Source organism: Elephas maximus, chromosome 23 (assembly GCF_024166365.1).
Source record: "Elephas maximus indicus isolate mEleMax1 chromosome 23, mEleMax1 primary haplotype, whole genome shotgun sequence".
Taxonomy (NCBI): domain Eukaryota; kingdom Metazoa; phylum Chordata; class Mammalia; order Proboscidea; family Elephantidae; genus Elephas; species Elephas maximus.
Window position 1 is genome coordinate 79,388,779 of NC_064841.1, and position 27,004 is coordinate 79,415,782.

A 27,004-nucleotide genomic window follows, 5' to 3' on the forward strand; every position below is an offset into this window, starting at 1 on the left:
GTTTCAGGGGAGCTTCCAGACTGAGACAGACTAGGAAGGAAGGCCTGGTGACCTGCTTCCAATAATTAGACAGTGAAAACACTATGCGTCACAACAGAATATTGTCCGATGTAGAGCCGGAAAATGAGCCTCCTAGGTTGGCAGGCACTCAAAATGCACAGTGGCCACAGCAATGGACTCGAGCATACTAACAAGAGTAAAGATGGCGCAGGACCGGGCAATGTTTTGTTCTCTTGTACATGGGGTCACCGTGAGTCGTCGTTGACTTGTTGGCAATTAATTACTACTCCATGACAGCAAATAGACTAGCATTTGATCAAATACCTGAGAACCATAGCCTCTCTAAGTTAACACATAAAATTAACCATCACAGATGCCTTTTTTTCCCCGCAAGCTTTTGCATATCTTCCGGGCCAGTTTTCCCAAAATGTGGTGGAAACGGAGACTTAGGTGAACATGGATGAGTTGGCCCCAAAGCTGAAGGGCCACTGAGGATTCTCACAGGGTCTTCTCTGCCTAGGTCTCAAGGCAGGGGTCTTGGCTCAGGGTGCCAAGCAAAGCAATGTGGCTATCTCGGTAGCATGTGGGCATCTGTGCTGTCTGCTCTGGGTGTACGGTCCCATTCAGCGCCCAGTTCTTCAACACCCAAGAGCAGTGCCAGGAGTCAGAAGACACTGAGGGCTTCTTTCTGCACGAGCAAGTATTAGGAGGCAGCCCAGCACAGGTGGTGGGGAGAAAGAGCCGTGGCTTTATTCCACCGGGTTCTTAAAAGGGTGTTGATCTTGGTCCTGGGAGGCAGCTTGCATAGTGGTTAAGAGCCCAGCCCTGAGAGCCAGACCGCCTGGGTTCAGTTCTCTGCTGTGCTCTTACTGGCTGTGTGACTTTGGGAAAATTACTTCACCTCTCTGTGCCTGAGTCCCGCCTCTCTCAACTGGAGAAGATAACAGCACCTGCCTCACAGAGTCGTTTCGAGGGTGAAATGAAGAATGAAGGATAAGGTAGACGACGCAGTACAATGCCTGGCCCATGGCAACACTGAAATATCTGTTAAAGAAGTAGAACAAATAAATTCCCCTTAGAGAGAGGAGCCTGATCTGGAGGGGAACCAGTGGCTGAGCCCTCTGCCCACACCCGTTCTCATGTGTTGCCCCTGGGACTGTGTACACAGTCTGGGTAACAGCTAAAGGGCAGATCAGCTGTCTTACTGAACTTACTGTGTTTCAAAAACTGAGCTTAGTGACCTGACTCTCCCGTTGTTTCCATTAATAAAGTCTCCCGTCCTGTTACTAAGAAACTGATTTCCTAGTACGCGTTTTTGTGAATCAAATAAATTTACAATTCTTTGTATTTCACTTGTAACTTTAACTACTTTTTAATTTTAAGTTGTAACTTTGCTTTTTCATTGTAAAATTTATGAGTAAGTATAAAATCATATTTGTTTTTATAAATGCCTGTTTGTGACTTTGGTATTCAAATTATGATCATAATATAAAGACCCCTTTTTAAAAATAAAGTTATTTAAATGTAAAAAAACCAAACCAAATGCATTGCCATTGAGTCAATTCTGACTCATAGTGACCCTATAGGACAGAGTAGGACTGCCACATGGTTTCCAAGGAGCGCCTCGTGGATTCGAACTGCCAACCTTTTGGTTAGCAGCCATAGCATTTAACCACTATGCCACCAGGGTTTCCATTTAAATGTAAAAAGTGAGTTAATTTAAAAAAAAACTATTAAGAGGACAATAGAAAGGGTAGAATAAGAGTGTGTAAACATTGTGGAAGTGTTCCCCAGGTGAGTGAAATTTGAAAAGCAGTCTCTAGATTGTAAGCTTCTCAAGGTCAAGAGCTTATCATGTCTTTGTGTGACCATGAGCAGTGGGTGTACTGCTTATACGTAAGTATTTTAACATATGCGTATAAATGAAAACAAGACACAGGCAGGTGAGATTTGAACAGCAGCATGAGGCTGTCTGTGTAATAGACATGAAAATGTGTGCGATGGAGAAGTGCTGTGGGCTGTCAGGGGGTGATGGCATGTGCACCAGTAGGGTTGGCCGAAGCTTTATGGCAAAAACTGGGTAAATCTGGGCAACAGAATAGCCAGCGTTCAGACGCTGGAACCAGAGTGGCATGTTCTGAGGCCGGCGGGCTCCCTAGCCTGTCGTGGAATGTGATGAGATCGAATTTACAGTTTCCACCGTAATCAAAGCTTTATTTCAGGGGAAAAGGGAGAAACTGACTGAGGTTCTGTTGCAGCGGCAACAAGAATGGTAATAATAACGGGACTCAGCGGGTCAAGCACGTTTCAGGCGTTTACGTATATCAACTCATTTAACGCTCACGACAATCCCAGGACGTCGATCCTGTTATTATTCCCGTTTCTGCAGGAAAAAAAGAATTGAGAGAATGAAGGGCTGAGTCACTTGTCCAAGGTGACCCCGCTGAGGAAGTTGGCCCTAGAATCCCTGCTCAGAGCCATCGAGCTGTGTTCCTTCCACACAGAAAGGCAGTACGCTCTCCCCACCCCACTGCACACGTTTCCCTGGCAATGGATTTTGTTCTAAGAAACCGTGCAGACTGGCACTTTAGGAGCATGTCTCAGATCCCTGCTTTTGAACTTGAAAGTACTTGCTGAATTCTCTTGGCCTGATGGTTACATGCTCACTGAATATAACAACCGCCTCTTTCACTTTTTTTTTCTTTCACTTAGGAAGCGTCAGATCCCCATAGTGATTGAGTTCCAGGCTTAGAACACAAAGGAAGACCACGTCAGTTTACCTGCAGGGGTGGATGGAGGGAGTTGGAGAAGCAAAGGGAATCCTCACATTAGTCAGACAGTCTCCCTGGGCTGCAAGGCTTCTGGGATGGCAAACAGACCTTGTAGGGAACCAGACCTATAGGCAGCATTATCAGAGAAATAACCAATCACTCTGTACCTCTCAGAATGTGGTTGGGTGGGGTAGTTCCCGTCCCAGCAGAGCTCCTGTCACTGGACAGAGTTCCACAAGGCACCCTGAGGTGCTGCTTCCTCCCTGTCCAAGTCTCGGGCCTCGGACATAGCCCTGGTTCACGTGGTTAGGCTGAGATGGCAGAATTGGGTTCACCCCATGCCAATGACAAGAGCTATAGGGGTTTAAGCAAAAACCTGCCTGGGATCACTTACAAGAGGCCAGTGTGTCTAGACAGCCTTAAGGTGTTCTGTCCTGAAGCCATGACAGAGCAGAGCTACTAAGTAGGATTTGTAGTCCCGTCTCAGCTTTTTAACTGACCCGCACAGCCTGAATCAGTTTGCGAGACAAGTTGGCCAAGAAACCCTTGGACCAGGCACTGGGGGAATAATGGGAGCAAGACAGAGTGAACCCTGTGTTCTTGACGTTTAAACTCGTGTGATGACAGACATCAGGCTGTTAATTTGCAGAAAAACGAATGTGCGCAGCACGTCAAAAGAGAAGCGTAGGGTGCATTGGGGGGATTTAACAGGTTTTATTTCTCTGACTAGAAAATAAGATTTACTACACTTACTACAGGCTCCCTGGTGGCAAAGTGGTTAAGAGAGAGTCTGCTAACCATAAGTTCGGTGGCTCAAATCCACCAGCTGCTCCTTGGGAACCCTATGGGGCGGTTCTACCCTGTCATCTAGGGTGGTTATGAGTTGGAATTGACTCAGTGGCATACAACATACTTACTGCATACTCACAGTTTTTAAAAATGTCACAGTACTCAAAATCAAGAAGAATAGGGAAGTATAAAAACCAACTTAGAAAAAAATCTTAACTCCGTAAGCCAGATCAGAAGACAGTGCTCTTTGCGGCACCCCATACAGCTATGAAATAGGATCACTGAATTCTCACGGTGTGTACACATGCGTGTGCCACTGCCAAGAGCGGAGAGGCTATTCTGAACGAAAGCTGGTGTTACTGGTGCACTTCCCTGGAACTGTTTTGCTGTTATTGAATCAAATTACTGTAAACACGTGGAGTCATTCGTCACCTAACATACACGGGGTCACAATCCACAGCGCACATCCACACAGGTGTACGTTGTGTAGACTACTGTCACTGTCATTACGAGTCAGAAAGGACCTTCAAGTGGATAGCTCTGGCTTTATTATCAAATGTTTGCAGCACACAGAGCACTTTCTCAGACGGCATAATTTATATATGTTCTGTATATTTCTGATTTTCATTTAAACCCAGAAGTGGCTCACTTAAATATATCCAGAGATTTGAAAATTAGCGATTCCAGTCAGTGCATTGGAGCTTGCCTGTCTGGGTGGTTTCTGCCGTGGATTGGCTGGCAGGCAGCTGCTGGCATTACACAATTGGCTTGGATGTGAAATTACCCAGCAGGAGCAGACCTCTTCATTTCTACACTGTGACTCAGGCTCCTGCTGCTAAGCGAAGCAGAGGGACGGAGGTCATCGTTATACAACTGAAGTGTTATCTTTATCACAGATGTTGCCACTGCAAAGAACTCTATCTTATATCTCATTTCCAACAGATGCTTGTGAGCCTTCGGAAGCCTCGGGCATTTTCTCCCAAAGTTGTTGTAGCCATGCCAGCGAGAGCAATTTTTTAACATGGAAGGACACGGGGACCTCAGCTACTAGGACTAATGTGATGTATGGATCGTAAAACTTGTTTTGGAGGGTTTAACCAGCTGGTCAGCCAGAGAAGGAAAATGACTTGGTGCTGAACGTGGAATATAAATTTACGGAGCTCCGGGAAAGATGGGCTTTGCCAGGATCTTTGAGCTGTGAGATGGTTGATGTTAGGCTGGGAAATAAACAGCACACACACAAATCTGTCTGTCTTTAGATAAGAACAAGTTCCAAAAATTGCCTGAATGAGGCTGCACGGAACCCTAATGGAAGCACTGCAGCGGGCCGGTGTGCTTCCTCAGCGTGCACGTTACCTTGTGATACAGAAATGGCATCGGGATTGTAGGAGGAAGTGTTTTATTATAAGGTTTTCATAGAGATAAAATGAAACACCGGTCTCCCTGCCTGAATACGTTAACTGCAGCTCTCTTTCCTCCTCGTTTTAGTTTACAAGATGCTGGAATCGGATTTATCCTTGTCATAGACCGAAGGCAAGACAAATGGACCTCCGTGAAGGCATCCGTCCTGCGAATAGCAGTAAGTGGCCCGTGCCCCTGGGGGACTCTGGGAAGGTCCCACCAACTCTTCTCCCAGGCTGGGTGGCTGCTCCATTGCTCTGCCGACGACCCACTGCCTGTGTGGTCCCCTCTTCCCAGTTCTGTGGCAGCTCGTGTTGTAGTTGGGTTTGTCCTACAGCCATGAGCACCAACTCTGGGGAAGGGAGGGTGAGGCAACAAGGGGGACACTTGGGAGCCTGAATCTCCTTGGGCTTCTCGAAGGACTATTGCAGATCTGTTTGTTTGTGTTCTCAAATGGGGGAACCATTAAGGGCCTCTTATAACTCACAAACAATTTCACTTTTCCAGGATTACCAGTTTATGTCTGAGTATTGAATATGTGAGATGCTCAAGATTTTAATGTTTGTTTACCCGTAAATGAGGCGCAAAAATTCTGAATGAGGAGGGCATTAAATGTATTTCTAAGACTTCAAGTTTCAAATTCATGCCGTGTTGCTTTTTTCCAAGTGCCTTTTTCCTTTCCAAGTGGACCTATTTGTTCTTTCATTGTAAGACTAAATCAGATACCGTGGGCTTCCTTAATAATACGTTCCTGAATTTAGTAACCCTCATTTCCAAGGAGTTTATCTTGATATCTATGAAGTTACTTTGCATATTCCAAGCATTGCTCTCCACAGCAGAAAATTAGCTGTTTAGTTATTGTTTTTGCTCTGTTTCAATTTTAGCCTGAAGTAATAATTTAAAAGGAAAGAGATTAAGTCAACAGAGAGCCCCCCAAGCTTAGTTTAGTAGGTTATCTTCCACCCTCACCTACGACCTGGAGGTGAGCTGGCAGCAATTCCCACCAATCCAAGTTTCCCCCACTTCCGTTCTCTCTGCCTGTCAGTTGGAACTTCACAGCAGCCAAAGAACCAAAAAAGAGTTTAATTGTCTCAAGCAAGATGGCCCAGAGCAACGATGATCCTTAGCTGTGATAGCTCAGCTGCTCTGAAGTGTTTCTTAGAAACTTAACTCCTGATGAAGTAAGATTCTCTCAACTCTTGATCTTGGTCTAACATTCAAAACCATCTTTGAGATTCCTTGGTCTCTCAGAAGTCAGCTGACTGCTGGATTAAGGTTCAGGATATAGTAGAAGAATTAATTCCTTTTCATACATACAGCCTTGTTATTTCTTCATTAGCAGTAATTAAGAGTTCAGTATCTGCTGTGACTGCTATAACTTAACATCTTTTTAGTCCAAAAATGGTTCCTCATCTTTGTCTTTCTGATAAAAAGTTCTTCCTTGCACCATCCCCTCTTGCGTTTCTTTGCTAAGTCTCTTGGAAGTTTGGTCCCCTCATTTAAATTGACTCCCTGATCCTGTTCTGTGTTCCAGCCTAGCATGTATTTCCTATCACATAGTTTTTTCTGAAATAAATCAAAATACTTCAGAATGCTCCCAAAGAAGTAGATATGTGACATAATCAAATTTCCTTTTTATGGAAAATCCTCAGAAGTTTGGGAAGTACTTTTGATAAACCATTATCAGTTAAGAGCCAAGGTGTCCATTTAATTATCTTAATTTTTTGAATGAGTTTGTACATGATAGCGGCAGGCAAAATTAGAAATTAAAAGAACACACTGCGTCAAACACACAACAAATATTTCTTGAATCAAGAAATTAGTCCAGGGTTGGATACCATGAAATGCTCAGCTGAGTATGTCATTGTTTAAAAAAAGATAATACTGTTATAGTAACATTTTTAAAATTAAAATACTCGATCCAGAGGGGATGGATCCATCATGGTGTCACAGACAAAATACTCTATCCAAGTTCTTTTCATTTATCTATTCTTGTTTTAAATAAATTGTTGGAACACTTTATAATGTGACATGGACAGTAGGAGTCAACCTCTTTGCTATGACATTCAGGGGCCTTCAGAACAAACGTGCCCTCTCATTTCCCTCAACGGGGTTGAGGCATTCCTAACTTCTCATCATTGCCTGAAGTGCTTCCCTGCACCTGTGTACACCCTTCCTCTACCTAGAGTGTCCATCACCCAAAAGCCACCTGGCAAACTTCTACTGATCCTTCCACACCCTACTCAGATGTCACCTTCTCAGTAAAGCCTTCCCCAGCAATCCTAGCCAGAGCCAGTTGCCCCATTCTCTGGGTCTCCTACTTTGCTTCTACCTTATTAAATCGCATGTTGTAGTGTGCAGTTATTAGTCGTTTGCACACTATGAGCTCCTTGAAGACAAGACCGAGTCCTGTTCATCCTTGTGTTGCCAGCATCCAGCCCAGTTCCAGCCTCACGGCAGGCTCACAATGAATGTCTGTTGAGGTCATCCATGCTGCTGGGTTAGATGACAAGAGGCTCCCAAATACATAATTGTTTTTGGGAAATATAGAAATTATTTTTAAAAGCCAAAGCAATTCTGTGAGATCACCCAGCAAGACAGCAGTATGGTGTGTGGTAAACTTCCATATGGTGTAGGCGTTGAGTTTAGAGTTGCCAAGTATAAATGTATCATGTATTATAATGTTTTAGTCATCATCAAGCTTATGACCAGAGGAGTTTCTGAAGGGAGCTGGCTCATCTTTAAAATTTTGTTTTATAAAAATAATAACTGAAATATTAGTGTTTGAGTTTTCATTTTACATCGATCTTTACCCATTGCCATCAAATCGATTCCAACTCATAGCAACCCTATAGGACAGAGTAGAACTGCCCCATAGGGTTTCCAAGGAGCAGCTGGTGGATTCGAACTGCCAACCTTTTGCTTAGTGGCCGTATCACTTAACCACTGCACCATCAGGGCTCCAGAAGAAGGCCTTAAAAAAAAAAAAAACAAACCCGTTGCCATCAAGTCGATTTCAACTCAGAGAGACCCTATAGGACAGAGTAGAACTGCTCCATACGGTTTCCAAGGAGCACCTTGTGGATTCAAACTGCCGACCTTTTGGTTAGCAGCTGTAGCTCTTAACCACTGTGCCACCAGGGTTTCCAGGAGAGGGCATAGTAGGTGCTTAATACATGTTTGTAGAACTTAATGAAGGAGGGAGTTTGATCAACCAGGAGGAGACACTAATTGTAGTTATTGGTGGGCGGGGGGGTACCCACATGATGACTCCTAGCTAGGCTTGTGATCTTCAGTTGATGGAGATATTAGTTAAGACCATCCTGGGAGAAACAAAGGAAAAGGTCAAGGAGTCATGGGAATTTGGGATGGAGTAAGGCACTGTAGTGATGAGCTTAGATGTTGTTGTCCTGAAGATACAGGAAAGTCAGCATTGCAGAGTCAGGAAGGGAGAAGACAGCTGTGGATACAGCATGAGCCAAGGTGCCAGGAAATCCAGGAAGGCTGAGGATGCTGGGTGGGGCCTATGTAAAGGCCATGGGGCCTGATACCCACTGAGGCTCTGCAAGTGGCAGGAAATGGCATGCAGGCTTTGTCCACTTGCTGGGTCTCTCCATGGACGACAGATGGGAAATGACCCCACCAGGGTGTCTCACTCAGGTTTTTCAGGGAGAGGACACTATTATCCCTGATGCTGGGGGACCTGGGTAGAGAGGAAGGAGCCAGCATGTGGATACCACTCCCCTGGGCTGCAAATATAGACTGCAGCCTTTAGCTGGGTCTGTCTGCCTTCAGCTTTCATCCAAGATACTTTTGGAAAAACTCCCACTTAGCGTCAGCTGAGGCCAGCAACAGAGCCCTTGAGAGGATTTCTGAAACGGCTCTGACGCTCGGGTGTGAACAGTCCCACCAGAGCACCTGGGTCACAGTTTGCTGCAGGATGCTGCAGAAGCAAGCCTGTGGTGGATAGGCTTACATTTATCCCTCAAAGCGCTTGGCTACTTGGGTGAGAATCAGCAGTTACATAATGTGCTGCCATTACGGGGCTATTTTGGGGCACCGTATGTGCTAGCTCATGAGCTGAGTTTTTGCTAATTTGGGGTATTCTTTTTCTTCTTTGGGAAGAAAACTTGGCTTGGAATAGAAAATAAGACACGAGAGGAGCCGAAAGTCATTATTCCTAAAATCAGACTTCTGTGCTTCAGCTAATGATGCCTGTGTCTTTTTTGAGAGTAACGTTTGAGAGCCGTGTGTGTTTACCAGCCACAGTTCGATGGTATCAACCAACGAACAAAAGTAGAAATAATAAGATACAAAGCTGAGAATTCAAACATCTCTCTTTGTCAAATAGCAATTCACCGGTGTTTGGACTGTCCTTGAGCATATGTATCTTTTATAAAATACCAACATTTACTCTTCTAGGACTCTATGTCAAAATTTAGCCCTCTTCTATTCTACCGTGTGTGTGTGTGTGTGTGTGTTAGCATTTTTGGTTTTGTGATAAAGTGTACATACTGATGTTTGTTGTTGCTAGGTGCTGTCAAGTCAGTTCCTACTTGTGGCAGCCCTGCGCGTGACATAACGAAACACTGCCCGATCCTGCGCCATCCTCACAATCATTGCTGTGTTCGAGCCCATCGTTGTAGCCATTGTGCCAGTCCGTCTCCTTGGTGGACTTCCTCTTTTTCACTGACCCTCTACTTTACCAAACATAATGTCCTTCTCCAGGGACCGGTCCCTCCTGATAATATGTCCAAAGTATGTGAGACGAAGCCTCACCATCCCTGCTTCTAAGGAGCATTCTGGCTGTACTTCTTCCTGCACAGATTTGTTCATTCTTCTGGTAGCCCATGGTATGTTCGGTATTCCTCACCTACACCATAATTCAAAGGCATCGATTCTTTTTCGGTCTTCTTTATTCATTGCTCAGCTTTCACATGCATTTGAGGCAATTGAAAATACCATGGCTTGAAACAGGCTCACCTTGGTCCTCAAGGTGACATCTTTGCTTTTTAACAGTTTCAAGAGGCCTGTTTATTGATGTTTAGAGCTAGCCTAATTCAAACTAACTCTATATCTTAACATATGTTGCTGAAGATAATTGCATTTAAAGTCATTTTTAGTCTGCGTGGGGCCAGAACTTTGGTTTTTGCCTGCAAAGCCAGTGCCATCTGTATGTGCAGAAAAGGTACAAAATCAAATATTTGAGGGACCTGGGATTTTTAGCTCAGCCATATGTTTAGTTATACAAAGATTATAACCTTTCCACTTATTTTTTGTTAAGATGTCTTTTTTTTTTAATGATGTTTATAATATTTTAAACAATATTTAGTGGGGAGTCTTAGGTGCCCCCCAACCTTTTTACTTCTTATTTTATTGAACTGTGAAATCCAAAAGTCTGGTAACTACTACACCATGTCCTTCTGCTTCTCTTTCTAAAGAAACGTGAATCCTTATACCAGGCCCTCAGTGGCTTTTTATCCAATCAAAGAAGCAAGCCCACTGGTGTCTTATGATCCTGGTTATTGTGAGGGTCTCAAATGATGAGGGGCTGTTAGCACACTAACCCCTTGCCATCGAGTCAGTTCCGACTCATAGCGACCCTATAGGATACAGTGGAACTGCCCAGTAGGGTTTCCAAAGCTATAGTCTTTATGGAAGCAGGCTGCCACATCTTTCTCCCATGGAGCAGCTCGTGGGTTTGAACCATTGACCTCTTGGTTAGCAGCCGAGCGCTTAACCACTGCACCAGGAAATGATTGCAAGCTGGTACTTGTTTTTGCCTGGTTAAGCGGAAGACCACCCTTGAGTGGTGAGGGACCTGAGCAGAGACACACTCAATAAGACTTTTCTTACATTGCTCTATTTTTAACTTGATGCATGGAGATTATTTTGGCTTATTTGATTTATTTTTGCAACTTAAAAATTGTTCTACATGTGGTGAAACACCGTCTATTCTGGTGACTCAGAGGCATTTGAGCTAAAGTTGGTTCTGGGAGAGAAGGTGTGGATTTTGCCACTAAGTTTATGGAATAAGGAAGGCTTGAGCTGTATCCATTCATTGCCTTCTTCCAACTTTTTATTTTGAAAAATTTCAAACCTGCAGAAAGCTTGGAAGAGTAGTACAGTGAGCACCCATATAACTTATCCTTCAAATATGTTCACTGATCGTGAGCATTTTGCCTGCTTTGCTTTCTGCGCGCACACACACACACACACACACACACATATACTTGGCTGATCCATTTGAGAGCTGGTTTCAGCCATTGTGGCAATTCTTCCCTAAATACTTTGGGATGTATCTTCTAAGAACAAAGACATTCTCTGGTATAACCACAATACAGTTAACAGACTCAGGAAATTAAATACTGATGCAGTACTATTACCTAGTGAGCAACCCATATTCAAATTACCCCATGTATCCCCAGTAACATTCTTTATATCTTTTGTTAAAATTCAAGATCCATTTAAGGATGATGTGTTGTGTTTAGTTGTCCTGTCTTTTCTCTTCTCAGTTGTTCTGCTTCTTTTGTCTCTTTTCATCTGCTTTTTTTTTTAATCCTTTATGACATTGAAATTTTTAGAATTGAAGCCAGTTACTTTGCAGACTATCCCTAGATTTGAATTTGTCTAATTGCTTTCTCATAACTAGGTTCAAGTTGAGCATTTTGACAGGAATACTCTAGAGGCGGTGTTATGTTTTTCTGGGTGCATTACATCACAGGGCACACGACAGCAGTCTGTCCCATCACTGGAATATTCTAGAGGAGATGTTGTGTTCTTCTTGGTGCGTTACATCATGGGATACACGATGGCAGTCTATCCCACCACGGGTGGGGTTAAGTTTGATCAGTTGGGTAGGACAGGGTCATCAGATTTCTCCAATATAAAGGTACCTTTCCCCTTTTGTAAATAGTAATCTCTGCGTAATGCTTTGAGATTATATGAGTATTATGTTTATTTAACAGTCTTTCACCCAATGGTGTTAGTTCCTTGATAATTTTTGCCAGAATCATTTATACCTGTGGTGGTTGTTTTATCAGTTTATTTTCAGTGTGATATTGTCAGTGTGTAATGGTTGTTTCTAGACCTTCTGGTGAGCTTCTGTTTTGTCTTCACTTTATCCTGGCTTCATGTGTCCTTGCAGTTGTGTCTCCCAGTCACTCTACTCTGTTTCCACCTGGGTAAAGTGAGGTGTTGCTCTTACGAATGTGCTGGTGTAGGGAATGCTGAGTAAACACACCACTCCTGAAAGTTCTGGGTATCAATTTCGGCTGATGAATAATTGCCCTTCAGAAGAGTGTTTACAAGTTGACCAGCGAAGTGAATAAAATATCTTTCAATTCTTGATTTGCGCTCTGGGTTCACGAAGCTCTTAATATGTAAGACAAAAGCTGGTTAGAACCTTGTTGGAATCTGCTGGAGAGCAGAAGAAAGCAGTGCTCGAGGCTGATGCTGTGGGACTGGCTTCGAGTTGGGGGGGGAGGGGGTGACTACAGTAAAACCCGTGAAAGACAGAATCTGCATAAAGTGGGAACCTGTCAGAAAAGGAACACTCAAATATTTCTCCCCAGTAGAGAGCAGAGCGATAGAAAAGTGGTAAGATTGCAGTCCCATCAAGTTCCAGCTGTCACGAGTTTCGCTGTAACTCCTGACATTTTTTAATCAGCTGTTCCATTTTCACAGTAATTTCCAGCCAAAGTGTCATCCAGGCTTAAGTAAAGCAGAATCCCATGTGTATTTCCGTTTTTCCAAGTCTAGTTCATGTAAAATTCATAACGCTGCTTTCACGTCATCTCCCGATAGGTGCCTGCAGATGCATTCCTGCATTTTCCCCCAGGCTGCCTCAAGGTACTTTTGCAGAAGGACTAGGCCCCTTACTGCCTTGTGAGGCTCAGGGCTTGGTTTTGTCAGCACTGGCCTCATGTGGGCTGTACCAGCTGCCCCTACGGCAGGCATCCCTCCTGCTCCAGAACCAGCTGTTCGGACGCCTTGTGAGAAGGAACCACTGCCGTCTTCTCAGGGGGCTCAGCTTCTCTGATTCAGACGCTCGGAGGGTTCACCCTAACACTGAGGCACAGACCTTTAAATTTATATTTATTGTATAAATGTTTGCTTTTTTTTACTACTAACTAACACATGTAGTTTGTCAGGTTTCAGCTGCTCCATGTGAAATTAAATATAGAATGTGAGACTGGATAAATTTGACTTTGAAAAGAATTTAAGAAAGGTTTCTTGAACTTCAGAAGGGTTTTTCAAACAGAAATCCCCAAAGCACCCGTGTTCTGTAGTCTCTAATAGTTCCCTTTGCTTTGTGTCATGCATTTGTTTATAAATGTATATGATTTTTTTTTTCATTTTGTAAGTCTCTAAGAAAAATATTAAATCAGAAACCAGTTAACTCTTCTTTTTCTGTCTCCAAACTGCATTTTTCTAGTCACCACCTCATGTATCTGTTGCCAAGTCAATCAAGGTCAGCTCTGATGACGAGCAATATTGCTTTCACATCAGGCAGACATAATCATTCCATTACTGATTACTTATTGAATAGCTTACAAAAGGGCATTATTTTATGGCTTCCATCCCCAACCCTCTATAGATTTACCTCTATCTTGACACTCCCTGGTAGTCTAGTGGTTACGATTCAGCACTCTCACTGCTGTGTTCTGGGTTCGATTCCCGGTCAGGGAAGACTTTCATATTCGTAACCCGGGTGGCGCGGTGGTTGAGTGCCACGGCTGCTAACCAAAAGGTCAGCAGTTCACATCCACTAGGCGCTCCTTGGAAACTCTGTGGGGCAGTTCTACTCTGTCCTATAGGGTCACTATGAGTTGGAATTGACTCGATGGCAACTAGTTTGATTTAGTTTTGGATCCCTAGTCCTCTATAGGTTTACCTCTAATTTTTAAAATAAAGTTTTTATTTTAGACCTTTCCCCAGCTTTTAATACAAATGGTTGACTCCAAACCCAGAAAAAAAATTAATTTATTCATATTCAATATGCATATATATCATTAAAATCTTCACATTTGGGTAGGATCTTACAGTTTTTCTATTTAATATAAAAATTCAGTAACTTAAATTGAAAAGGCTAAAGTAGAGAAAAGGAAGACAGTGGAGTTATTTTTGACGTTGACTGTTCCCTCAAGTGAAAGGTTGAGCGAAAGATAAGCCTTTCATTTTGAGGTAAAATTGTTGAGTTTTGTTTCCTACTGGGTTTTCTTGCCACCTGATGATGCAGTGACTAAGAGCTCGGCTGCTAACCAAAAGGTCAGCAGTTGGAATCCACCAGCTGCTCCTTGGAAACCCTATGGGGGTAGTTCTACTCTGTCCTATAGGGTCGCTATTGGTCGGAATCTACTCAATGACAACAGGTTTGTTTTTTTGTTTTTTTTTTCTTGCCAACTAATTTAAGGGTTAATCCCAGTGAAATTGCTAAAGAAGGCAAAGGGCACTAGTTTTATAAGTTCAAATATTTAGCCGGTCCTTAAAGGGCATATCTTCTGTGAGGTGTAAATCTAGGGTGAAATATGATTGGAATTTAGAAAAGCATGATTCGTTGTCACCTCTCAAAAAAGACTTCAGTAACAATTGTTTTCCTTGAGTAGTGGCAGTTGTTTTCACAAATAGTGGTGACAGGTTTTTAAAGTCTTTTGATGATAAGTGACCCAGAAACTATTTAAAGGCTCCTTACCTTGTTGTATTGTGTTGTTTTATTTCTACTTAAAGAAGTCAAACTACCCGAGGGTTCAGACCCAGTTAATCAGGAATGGGTATAAAAGAAGAAAACTACTGTTCACTGGAGATGTTGACTTGATGATTCCCCTCTTTGCAATTTGCTTAATAATTAAGATCTTGCCCATTGCATTTTGTGAATACTACCTGCAGGATGTTGAAAAGCTCTGGACATATGGTACAAGACAGTGATGGTGGACTAGAGACCCAGATCTGCCTCAACAGCTCAGCTCCACCAAGGACTGGGGCTGTGAGTATTGACCGAGCAAATGTAGAGACCAGTGTCCATTAAATAGTGGAAGTTTGTTAGCTATTAGCTCACTTCTACTTTATTCACTCAGCCATAAACACTTATCAGGTACCTTCTAAGTCTGCTGATGGCTGAGGACGTGTGATCCCTGTCCTCAAGGAGCATGATGTAAGCAAATGATGTAAAGATATAGCGAACAGCCTTGTGGTAGGCTGTGCGTAGGGGGCTAGAGTCATAAAGGATGTGTGTTTTAAGCTCGACCTAGGGAAAAGAGCAGATGATTGTTGTCCTAGAGTTGTTGCCTTCGAGGTTCCTGTGGGATGATGGACATGTCCAGCAGGCAATGAGGTTCATAAGTTGGAAGCTCAGGGGAACAGTCATGCCTAGAGACACAACTTTGGAAATCATCAGTCAGTAGGTGGTAGTGTGAAACTATGATGAGATTGCCCAGGAAGATCATACAGATGAGCCTGAACAGTGAATCCTGGTGTACAAATGGGCTGATGGAGCAAGAGGAGCACGTGAGGGAAGAGTCAGAGAGATGTGCAGGAGACCTAGCAGAAGGTGGCATCATGCAGGTAAGGAAAGGAAACAACTTCAGGCAGTATGGAGAATTCCACCCTGTTAAATGAGGCAGAGGGATGAGGACCACCATATGGGGCTTGACAACTTGGATGCCACCGGTGACCTTGGGTAGTGTCTTTATGTGGTGGGCATGAGACTTGAATAGGAAGTAACTAAGTAGAGATGGAAACCACTTGCTCGAGAAGTATGACCGTAATGGGAAGGACATTAGGTGTAAGCTGGAGGAAGATGGAAGAGGGTGGAGCATGCTTACAAGCTGGGATGAAGTTCCAGTAGAGAAGGAGAAGGTACTGGAGAGAGAGGGGATAATTGATGGAGCAAGGACCCTCAACGTGGCCTGGTGAGAATGGGGCTGAGAGCTCAGATGTCGGGTTGGCACTAGCCAGGAACAGCAGGAGGAAAAGAGTTGAAGTAGATGCAGATGGAGATACTATCAGTAGTGGTGGGAATGTGATGATACAGGGAAGTGTTGATATAGTTCAGTTTAATGACTTTGTCTTTAGGAGAGAGAGGAAAATTGAGCTTGGCTACAGGCCTCAAGGAGAAACGAAAGTCTAGAGCTTGCTGAGGAGAATTAGAGCAGCTGTCCAAAGATCTACAGAAGGCTCATGACCTTGAAGGGCCATGGAGCCCAAGCTTTGTCACAGTGCTGTGCCTCAGAGCATCAGGGCACAGAAGTTCAGATGTTGGGACGGAGAGCATGATGATGGGATTCTTAGGAAGGAGAATCTGCCAAACCAGTGGCTCACAGAGGCCTTCTCTGGCCATCATACTTAAAATGGCCATTCCCAGGCAAGGAAGCGGCACTTGGGAATGTGTTTGTCACAGTTGGGGTGTGACTGGAGCGCAGTGAGGGGCGGGGAGCCTGACGGGAGCTGAGGTCAGAGAGGTTGTTGCAGGCCAGATCAGGGCAGCCTTGCAGAACGTGGTCAGGGCTTAGGGTTTTGTTTACGGTATGGTGGGAAGCCTCTGGAAGGCTTTGAGCAGGAAGGTGTCATGTTTTGGCTGATCACTTTGGCCTTCTGTGGAGAATAAGCTGTAGGTGAGCCAGTTCAGAGGCCAAGAGCCCGGTAGGAAATGACTGTGGTGGTGCTAGTGAGCGATAAGGAAGACTTGTGTCAGGGAAGTAGTGAGGAGGGGGTGAGAACTGATTCTGGATAAAACCTGAAGGGAAAGTGGGGAGAATTTGGGATTGGCTGTGAGGGGTAGAAGAAAGGACCGAGTCCAGGATTGCTCCTTGGTTTTGGCCTGAGCACTGGGTAGATGGAGGGGTTGTTCGCTGAGACGAGGCTCCCCAGGAGGAGCAGCTTGGTGAGTGGAAATCAAGGGTTTGGTCCTGGACACGTTAAGCGTGAAATGCCTGTCACACATTCAAGTAGAGATGTTGGGTGGCCATTGGTAGAGGAGTAGGAATGTTGGTTTGGAGTCGTTTGTGTGTGAATGGTGTCTGTAGCCATGGGACTGAATAAGACTTCCTAGAAAAGAGAAAAGAGAAGGAACTCCGTGACTGAGCCCAGAAGCCCTCCAACCTTTAGAATTTTGGAACCAAATGCAGGACCAGTTAAGAAAGGGTGGCAGTGAGGTAGGAAGGAAACAGGAGAGGACTGGGGGAGTAAGATGTTTATGAAGTGCTTGGCCCAGCGTGCAGCACACAACAGGTGCTCAAATCGATCTCTATTGTATATTGATTGCGCACACCTATTAAACCAGCCTTTCTCAGCCTGAGGCCCTTATCTGAACCAGGGAACTCAGAAAAAGATCTGAGTAACTGTTTTCTCGCTTCTCCCCAGGACACTGCCTACCTAGTACAACGAGACCATGAACTCATTGTGCGTCCTCTTCATAGTTCACCCGCTGTAATGCTGAGCCCGGTGCTTACAGCATCCTAACCGCTCAGCAAAGATGTGCTGCGTTGCTGTTGGTTTAATCTTGGCTTTTACGTTTTGTTTTTTTTTCCTCCATGTGTCAGCTTGTCATGTTTTAACACCTAAAACATGTATAAGGGACTACTTTTGAGGTGGAAAAACAGTGCCGTACGATGACTTTTTTTTTTGCTGCCACTGTACCTTGGCTTCAGCTGCATGTGCCTGCGGCTGTCAGTGCTGCAGCTTTTCCCTGGAATTGGCCTGACAGGCCTCAGCCGCCCCGCACTGCACTTCCCCAGGTGTTTTCAGCTACTGGTCAATTTGGCCTCTCTCCACCTTCCACCCAAGAGAGGAACCGGGGAGGAGTAAATGGTGCAATAAATAAAGCTCACTTGCCATCAGCCATTGTTGCTGGCTCTCTCTAGAAAATTGGAGAAGCCACGAGTTGTGCTTTACCCTGTAGTTTTCATGGAAATCTGCATTTTTCATATGTCAGGGTCCCTTCATTTCCTGCTCTTGGCTGAGTGCAGTGCAAATGCTGTGGGGATCGGGCGTGTCCGTGTTGCAACCACAGAAAGGCCCTCCAGTGAGCTGGCATGATTTTGCATTTTCCTAACCTCCATAAAGAGGTTTTGTTGTAGTCCATAATTAATAAAAGTTAGGGAAGCTCTGGTCCTATTTGAATGGTGACATTAATGCAAATCAGTTTTTGAAAAAATAATGTCTAGAAGGTTTTCACGACCTCACCGCCCTGACTCCCAAATCCATGTGTAAGCAATCCTATTTTTCCTCCAAAGTCCCTGACCCTGGGCCAGATCTGCCTTCTACAGAACCCTGAGCACCCTTGACAGTTATGTTTGATTTCCCCACTTGACGGTGGTTTTCGTGAGGACCAGGGCCATCTGTGGCCATCTTCATGAGCTCAGAGTCCAGCACTGTGTTTGGCACAAAGTAGGCAAGCAGTGCATCCTGATTTGCCCTTAGCATCTAGGTAGGTATATCCCCGTAACATACACTTATGACAAAGAAAGAGCTTAACCAGTGATCAGTAGGTAGGAAGGTTCAACAGGAGATCCATTAGCTATGGGGCCCTCAGGGCTCGATTCAGCCATTTACTAGAAGGCAGTGTCGACAGGCATCCACGCACCCTGATGTCCAGCCGCCTGCGACCACCGTGCCAATACGACTCCACACTGCTTCTCCTCCTTGGTGCCCAGAGGTACAAATATTACCTCCCTCGCTTGCAGAATTAGCAGCTGTCGCTGCTATGATGCTAAACAGTTTCAGCAGAGCTTTCAGACTTAGGTGAACTAGGAAGAAAGGCGTGGCAATTTGCTTCTGAAAATCAGCCAGTGGATCACAGTGGTCCAGTCTGCAGCTGATCACTGGGATGGCACAGGAATGGGCAGCATTTAATTCCATTGTGCATGGGGTGGCCATGAGTCAGGGACCAATTCAACAGCAGCTAACAGCAACAAATGTTTCTTAAAGACTGTGCTTTTATATGTTGATATAAAGCCCAACAGTTAAGCATATGGCTGCTAACTGAAAGGTTGGCAGTTCCAACCCAGCATCACGGGAGAAAAGACCTGGCGATCTGCTTCCATAAAGATTACAGCCAAGGAAACCCTGTGGGGCAGTTCTCCTCTGTCACATGGGGTCATTATGAGTTAGAATCAGCTTGATAGCACATAACAACATGCCTGAGCCCTGTAGGTATGTGTTCCTAAGGAAGTAATGTATGGAATTCCTTACTCCCTTGCAATGAATGGAAACCCTGGTGGCGTAGTGGTTAAGTGCTACCGCTGCTAACCAAGAGGTTGGCAGTTAGAATCCTCCAGGCACTCCTTGGAAACTCTATGGGGCAGTTCTACTCTGTCCTATAGGGTCGCTATGAGTTGGAATCGACTCGACAGCACTGGGTTTGGTTTTTGGTTTTGATTTGCAATGAATGATCTCAAAGAAGACGTAAAGCCTTTAAAAATGGTGTGTCTTCATCTTGCACACATAGCCATGTCAAAGAAGAAAATCCGGTACTCTGTTAGGAGTGAAAGGAGTTTTACTGAGGAATAAGAGTGCTCGAGCTGGGTAGTGCTAGGTAAAAATACAAAACTCTCTGCGGTTCAAGTGCAGAGAGGGGTCTATACACATAGGGAACAAAGGAGAGATGGAGTTAGTGATTGATTATAGATAAAGTTAGCTTCTGCTTGAAGTCCTTTCAAATGTAAAGGTCAGGTACCAGGCTAGGAGAGAGTGAGTTACCACAAAGGTGAGTGGTGCCAGCCAGCTTGGTTATACATGATTGCAGCCATGGAGGCATTTTTCCCAGGGCAAATGGTTTACATCTTGACCTTTTGCTTCCTAGGAATGCGTGTTGTCCGTCATTCTTAACTTCTGGCATGAGTTCCTCCAGTTTGAAACTTTTCCATTTATAGCCCTGCATTATTATCTTAATTCGCTTTTAATTAATGTTGGAATAGATCAACACTTCCTCACAAAAATTTAACTGTGGATTAAAACAAACCAAACCCATTGCCATCAGTCAATTCCGACTCCTAGCGACCCTATAGGACAGAGTGGAACTGCCCCATAGGGTTTCCAAGGAGCAGCTGGTGGATTCAAACTGCCGACCTTCTGGTTGGCAGCCGTAGCTTTTAACGACTGTGCCATCAAGGTTCCAACTGTGGAATAGAGACGTCATAATATAAAACCAGTGGTGATGATAGCTAATGTGTATTATTCTTAGTGTGGGCCCAGGACAATAAAAAAAAAGCTGCCCTTAAACATTCACCATCTCATTTAGTCTTCGGAACACAAACCTATGACAACCGCAACAGTTTTTACATCCAGTATACACATATGTAAACAGAGACACAGAGAGATTAAGTAAATTGCCCAAAGTCACCCAGTTTATAATTTGCAGAGCTGGAATTCTGACTCCAGGGAGCATGTTCTCATGCCCTGTGTTTTCCTGCCTTGGGCTACACCTAACTTCTCTTGATCCATGTGCTGTTTGCTGCAGGATAAAAACAACGAGCATTTTATGACAATTTACAGTTTATAACTTCTTTTTCTTATTATTGTATTTCACCTTCCAGTAATTTTTGAAGTGTGTAAGGGTGACTCCATTTACAGGCAAGGGCAGAGTTCAGGTTAAATGAGGTGCCTGTGGCCACTGATCTAAAGACTGACCAGCAGGGCCACCGCTCAGCCATGGGTCAGTGACCCCAGACCTCACATTCTTTCTACAGTCCCCACCGTTCCCGGGGAGGTGGGCTAACTGTGCCTGACGGTTCCAAGTCCTGACCAAAGTCCAGTGCCTTTATGACTTCACTTTTCTCATACACGAGGCACTTTCTCTCAAACTGAGGTCAGAAGCACGGTACCAGAATCCTCGGGAACCTGTTAAATGCAGGTGCCAGGACCTCAGGGCTGCTAGACCCGAACCTCTGGATGACTTTGAACCCACTTCCCAGGTTATTCTGATAAACTCTAGTAACATGGGTGCCGCAGAGAGCCACGGGGTCACAGAGCAGTGGGTCTCAGGCATTGTCCCGCAGCATCAGTATTACCTGGGAGCTTGTTTGAAGTGCCAGTTTTCTGGCCCCGCCTGAGACCTACTGAATCAGGAACTTTGGAGGGGCCCCAGCAATCTGCATTTTAGTGAGCCCCCAGGCAATCCTGATGTGGCTAAAATTTGAGAAACCCTGGCAAAGAGGTCTAGGGACTGAGTTAAATAAAATTATCCCTTTCGGGAGTTAAGGTGGCTGTTTACAAAAGGGATATTTTTACATGCATCGCTCGTTAGTGTTGTTTGGTGCTGTGGGGTCCATGTGACAGAGTAGAACTGCCCGTAGGTTTTCTTGGCTGTGATCTTTACAGAAGCAGATCACCAGGTCTTTCTCTAGCAGAGCTTCTGGGTGGGTTTGAACTGCTATCAGAAAGGTTAGCAGCCAAGTGCTTAACCGTTGCGCCAGCAGGGCTCCTTCAGTGATGACGTACTGCTTACTGTGTTGCGTAAACTTCCATCTTCCAAAGTCCTGAAACCTGGAAGGTAACCTTCATGGTGACAAATCCAGGCCTTGCCCCATGGTTTATTTGTGGCGTTTAATCAAAATGTTGTTCCTTTTGCAGTTGGGGGTCGGGGGTGGCTCTCTGGCATTTAATTTTGGGTGCTCGATGACTGCCTTGTCAAGGAGATCCTGCTACCAGCGTTTCTAAATGGCTGGGGCAAGTGCATTTTATATTCCTGATTGAGGTCTCAGTCAATGTCTTTTACAGTCCTAGAGTTTTGTTAGGACTTGGGGGCTTGCATGATCCAGAATCTCCAAGGACGCCTGATGTAATGTAAGTCATGGAAGAGATGAGCCTGGGGCCCCTTCCTCTGCCAACGCGGCCAGATCACCCAGCCCTCGGCCCCGTTTGTCCCCTCCTGTGAGGCTGGGGCTGTTTCCCCAGTCAGGGCTCTCTTGTGATATTTGTCACTCTCTCCTAGACTAGCTTGAATATTAGACCGTGGCACAGGGACTGTCTTTTCAGCAAAATATTTTAACAAGTTGGTTTCTACTCTCCTGTTTCTTCTCAGGTTTCAGGGCTGTGCCATTCTTTTTGACACATTTTAGGTACATTTAACCTAGTTATGTAGAAATCAGACTCAATTGCTTCAAATTTTCTTTTTGTAGTGATGAGAGTCTCCCTGGATTTCAGCGTCTGGAAATAATTTGGCTGTAGAGTAGCCTCTCGCTCACGTATCTGTGCTGGCTAAGTCTTTGAGCACTTATTTTGTGCCAGACATAAACATTGCATACGCATTAGCTCATTTAATCCTCAGGGTAGTACGGTGAGGTAGCTACTGTTGTTATCCCCATTTTACAGGCAAAGAAACAGAGGGGGCAGAGAGCTTAAGTAACTTGCCCAAGGTTACACACCTTAAGAGTGGCAGAACTTAGTAACCAAATATATTCATCTAGTTGTATCTAAGGGTGTGTGTGTGTGTGTGTGTGTGTGTGTATGCTTGGGTATTTTTAAAAATAAATATATTTTTTTAAAACTTATTTTTAGATATGTTTTAGGTTATATATATATACATGCGTGTCTGTCAAAAGCTAAACCGATCCATTGCTGTTCAGTTGATTCCGACTCGTGGTGACCCATGCATTACAGAGTAGAACTACTCCATAGGATTTTCTTGGCTATAACCTTTGCAGGGGCAGATCTCCAGACCTTTATTCCACAGCGCTGCTGGGTGGGCATGAATGCCAACGTTTAGGTTAGTGGTCAAGTGCAAACCGTTTGCACCAATGTATCTGTGTAACTTTGTTTTATTTGACAAGTGTGTCCTTTTAGTTTTTATAGGTGTATAAGCAGCATAGCATAGTTGTACCAAGAAAGGTGACTTTTTCCTTTCCTTTTAAAAAAACATGAAGCCTTTAATAGATATTACTGTATATGACCACCTTTATCTTAGTGTAAATTTGATGTGTTGAAAACATCACAGCACTGAACTGGGCCCTCCACATCTGCAGTTTTGAACCATGCAGTCCAGCTGCAGGCGTCTGGGTGTCCCAGAGCTCAGCAGCCGTGGCCGTCGGTAGATGATGTCACGACCCTTTCCATGTGTCTTTGCAGGCGTCTTTCCCAGCAAACCTACAGCTCGTCCTTGTTCTGCGCCCAACAGGATTTTTCCAAAGGACTCTCTCCGACATCGCTTTCAGATTCAATAGAGATGACTTTAAAATGAAGGTACCGGTAAGTACACCCATGCTTTATCTCTATAGGCAAAACTATACTTAATTGAATTCTTGGCCCATCTATGATAATCGAAATTTTCAAGGTGCTAACCTCAGTGCTGCGGCCATAAATAAAGCCACAAATGACCTAATTGGGATATGTTTTTCCTCTCAGTGCTACACTGAGTAGTGTGACCCTTTTTTTCTTCTCTCTCCCACCCATCATAACCTGCATGCCTCTTCCCCCTCCCCTATAAGACTTGACAGTTCATACTGTGCAAAGCCATGGCCTTAGATGGACCACTGTAAAAGCTTAAGAGGTTTATCAGAGAACCATGAATCACAGGACACACCTGGAAAAGCTGGGGGAAACAAGAGCCCCGATGCCTTGAGCAGTCCTCACTACCTCGTAGTTAGGAATACCCCCAGTGCTTGTCAGTACCCCATGGGGTGAGAGATGACCTAGAGACAGCAGTTGCAAGTACCTCCCAGGCCTGGCCTGCTGTGGGATGCCTCTGAGTGGTCAGCTGGTGATGCATTGGGTTTAGCAGAGTGATCCCTACCTCATCTCCCATTACTCCAGCAGTACATAGACTAACCTCTTCTTTTAACAGTGTCTATTTAAAAAAGACACTCTCTAGGATCAGCTAGTTGTCCTTTAAAAAGGGGGCGGAGTGTAAAAACTCCTAAGACGTGTGGTTAGGAAACCTTCATTGTCGTTGTTAGTTGCTGTCAGTTGATTCTGACTCATGGCAACCCCATGACAAGCAGCCCACATTATGCCATTACTCTTGTGAACAGCACTGGGGCAGATAGCTGCCAGTCAACCTTGGTTAATTCGTTTCTTCTCTTTACAAAAGGAACAAAAGTTATGTGGCAAGCCGCAGGCACCTGGTAGCCTCTCCAACAATACATACTAAATTGCTTTGGAAATCTAATAATCTCAGGTGTAGGTCACTTTTAGTGAAATTTATTACCTGTTCTCAGAACACAGGAGGTAAGCAGACTCACCTGCCCTGCCCTGCCCACCCCTGTTCTCTCATCCCCTGCTCCATCCTCTTCTCCAAACAAGCAGGAACACTTGTGTTTGGAAGGGGAAGGAGTTGGGGCCGGGGGCCTTTCCTCCTTCTTCATCCTCTCCTACCAGCAATGTCTCTGGCTGGCCCCCAGGATCCCACTCTGTATTGTCCCACCACCTCTATGACGTCTTTGGTGGTTCCGCAGTCTTTGAGAATCACCGCTGTGACACAGACCAGTATCTGCACTGCCAGAAGCCGCGTGGTCATAACTGAAGGAACTAGTGTATTCTGCACAGCCTGGGTCGGTTGTCTGTGAAGACGCGGTTGTGTTCTCCGTTTGCAGATCCCTCTTTGGTATCTGCAGAACAACATGCTTTGAGGGCTTTTTGGAAGGGTCTGTGCACCCACCAATTTTTGTAGCATAAAAGAAGCCTTCATTTCTAAACAGTCCATTTTGTGGATGTGATTAACGGTAAACTCATGGAGGACAGTAGCTTTCACTCAGTTGGAGATTGGTGTTCATGACACTGAAACGAAGTGGACATTGTGTGGGAGCCTCTGAGTAGCCCTTCTACACCGTCTGTCCACAGCCACCGCTTTGTGACCCTTGTCATAGACGTGACATCAGTTTGTTTGACCTCGTCTTTATATTTGTCAGATAACCCTGTTAGTAACAGATTTCTTTACCAGAGATGTGTCATAGGGAAAAGACTAAGATGATCTATCATAAATGCTGCGGCCACCTTTGCAAAGTGACACTATTGTGTCATATTAGCTAATTGTCAAAAACAGGCTTCAAAAAAATGACCACCGGCGTTTTCAAATGCACTGACCCGTTTTAGATAAAAACAGTCATCTGCAGGATGCTGCTGTTAAAAATATATTCATGTCAGCATTCCAGGGCTATATACTGAACTCGCAAGAAAATTATCAATAAAACAAGGAGGCTCCCTGCACCTTTTCTGTTGTGATTAAATATATGCTAAGCATAGGTTGTTAATTGACATACAGAAATCACAAAGAAATGTCATTTAAGTTAGTAGACCATCCACTAGTTTACTGTTTGACTGTTTGATTATACTGTTTATAAATCAGGTTTATTTTCCGGAGCTTGAATAATAGTGTTAGAGGAACAGAGAGAGCTCTGCTTTCTAGTTTAAAATGTAAAATTTAGCCTATTTTTAAAATCCAGGTTATGCTTTAAATCAGGGTTCCTCAACCTCGAAACCATTGGCAATTGGGGCTCGGTGTTTCTTTGTTATGGGAGCTGACCTATGACGTTGTAGGATATTTAGCAGCATCCCTGGCTTCTGCCCACTAGATGCCAGTAACACTGACCTGTCTCACAACTGCGACAACCAAAAATGGCTCCAGAGATTGTCAGGTGTCCCTTGGGGTGCAAATGGCCCTGGCTGAGAACCCCTGCTTTAAGCTAATGGAGTATTTAGTAATACACAGAGTGCTGAACCTCTGAAGACCTATTTTATAATATCTGCCTAACAGCTTACAAAGCAAAGGCTGTGTTTTTATAAAAACTCATGGACAGAGTGACCCCAAAGTGGGTAAGAGACATATAGAAAAATAAAAATATGTATGGAAGAAGTTACTTGGTCACTGTGACCATGTGTTTTATGTAAAGTGCGAGCTTTCATGAATTCTCAGTCGCTGTCTTTTCTTGTACATTACCCCGATTCATGTGCTATAAAGATTCTAATTAGTACCTATAATGACTTCATGGTGTTTTCAGCATGAATAAGGAGAAAAACTACCTGATCAAAGCTGTCTCTCAGATTAGAGCACTATAGGATTAGCATGGCGAGTTCCCCTATCAGACAACGTATTAGCATTTATTAAATGTTCTTTGTTGCACGCCAGGCTCTCTGTCAAGGATTTTGCATGACTCCAACGGCTGTCATTTGATCCTCACCACAACTTGACCAGATAACATGCCCATTTTTCAAATAAAGAAACTGAGGCATAGAGAGAACAAGTGACTTGTCTCAGGTCAAACAGCTAGTCAGTGATGGGGCTGGGGCTCAAACCCAGATCTACTCAAGCCCAAAGCCAGATGCAGTCCATCCTGTCACAGTTTGCATCCAGCGGTGAAAGTATTTTCCCTTAGTCTCTTGGCTTACCCTTATGGATGTTCTGTGCATGGGTGATGGGTTTTTGTTTTTTCCTTCTTTAGATCATAATGCTGAGCTCAGTACCAGAATTACATGGTTACATTGATAAATCACAGCTGACTGAGGACCTTGGCGGAACCCTGGATTATTGCCACACCAGGTGGCTGTGTCACCGAACAGTGAGTTGTTTTGTCTTCGGGATTTGTTCTGGTTGTTGGTGAGTAGTGGCTGCAAGTTATAGCTCGTCAGTTCGTAGTTAGTTTAACAGAATTGCTATTGCATTGCGATGCTGCCCTTTCCAAAACACGTTCACATTAACAAAAGTATTCTTCCCCAAGAATGAGAAGATGGTCTCAATGGACCTTAGTCATCTTAAAGAAATAACATGAGTAATAAGTTTGGGAGTGGCTTTCTCTGGGCTTGGAGACAAAAAAAAAAAAACAAAAACCTGAGTTGTTATGGTTTATGTGCTTACACTTGCCTTAACAAGGAGAGAGAGACCTCAGTACAGAATGACTCCAGGTTACGAAAATATATTTAAAGTGTACCTGGTATGTTTCTGAAGAAATCATGAGGCCCAGGAACTAATGGTGAAGGTATTTATTTGTAAGCCTAGTATCAGCCATGTTGGCTTTGAAAGCCACTCATGTCTGGTCTGCCGATGGGGAACAGTTACAAAGTGGGTGTCTGCTTTAAAGCCGCAGGAGACTCCAGTATGTGCAAAGCTTTGCGAT

At 44.3% G+C, this 27,004-nt stretch overlaps 1 protein-coding gene and 1 non-coding gene across 13 annotated transcripts in view; both read left to right on the forward strand.

Annotated features, from left to right (window-relative positions):
• MCF2L (MCF.2 cell line derived transforming sequence like) overlaps window positions 1–27,004 on the forward strand; it is a 333,538-nt gene that overhangs the window by 265,707 nt on the left and 40,827 nt on the right. For 10 of the 12 annotated variants that reach the window (XM_049867599.1, XM_049867590.1, XM_049867593.1 and 7 more), the window contains 3 exons: window positions 5,049–5,139; window positions 23,025–23,144; window positions 26,333–26,449. In XM_049867599.1, the coding sequence (XP_049723556.1) occupies window positions 5,049–5,139; window positions 23,025–23,144; window positions 26,333–26,449 (328 nt within the window). Of the gene's footprint in view, window positions 1–1,475; window positions 4,624–5,048; window positions 5,140–23,024; window positions 23,145–26,332; window positions 26,450–27,004 lie in introns of those variants that run through there. The other 2 variants (XM_049867601.1, XM_049867600.1) reach the window with 2 other exon arrangements.
• Window positions 13,581–13,652, forward strand: TRNAE-CUC (transfer RNA glutamic acid (anticodon CUC)). Its single transcript has one exon. It is a non-coding gene; the product is annotated as a tRNA-Glu (tRNA).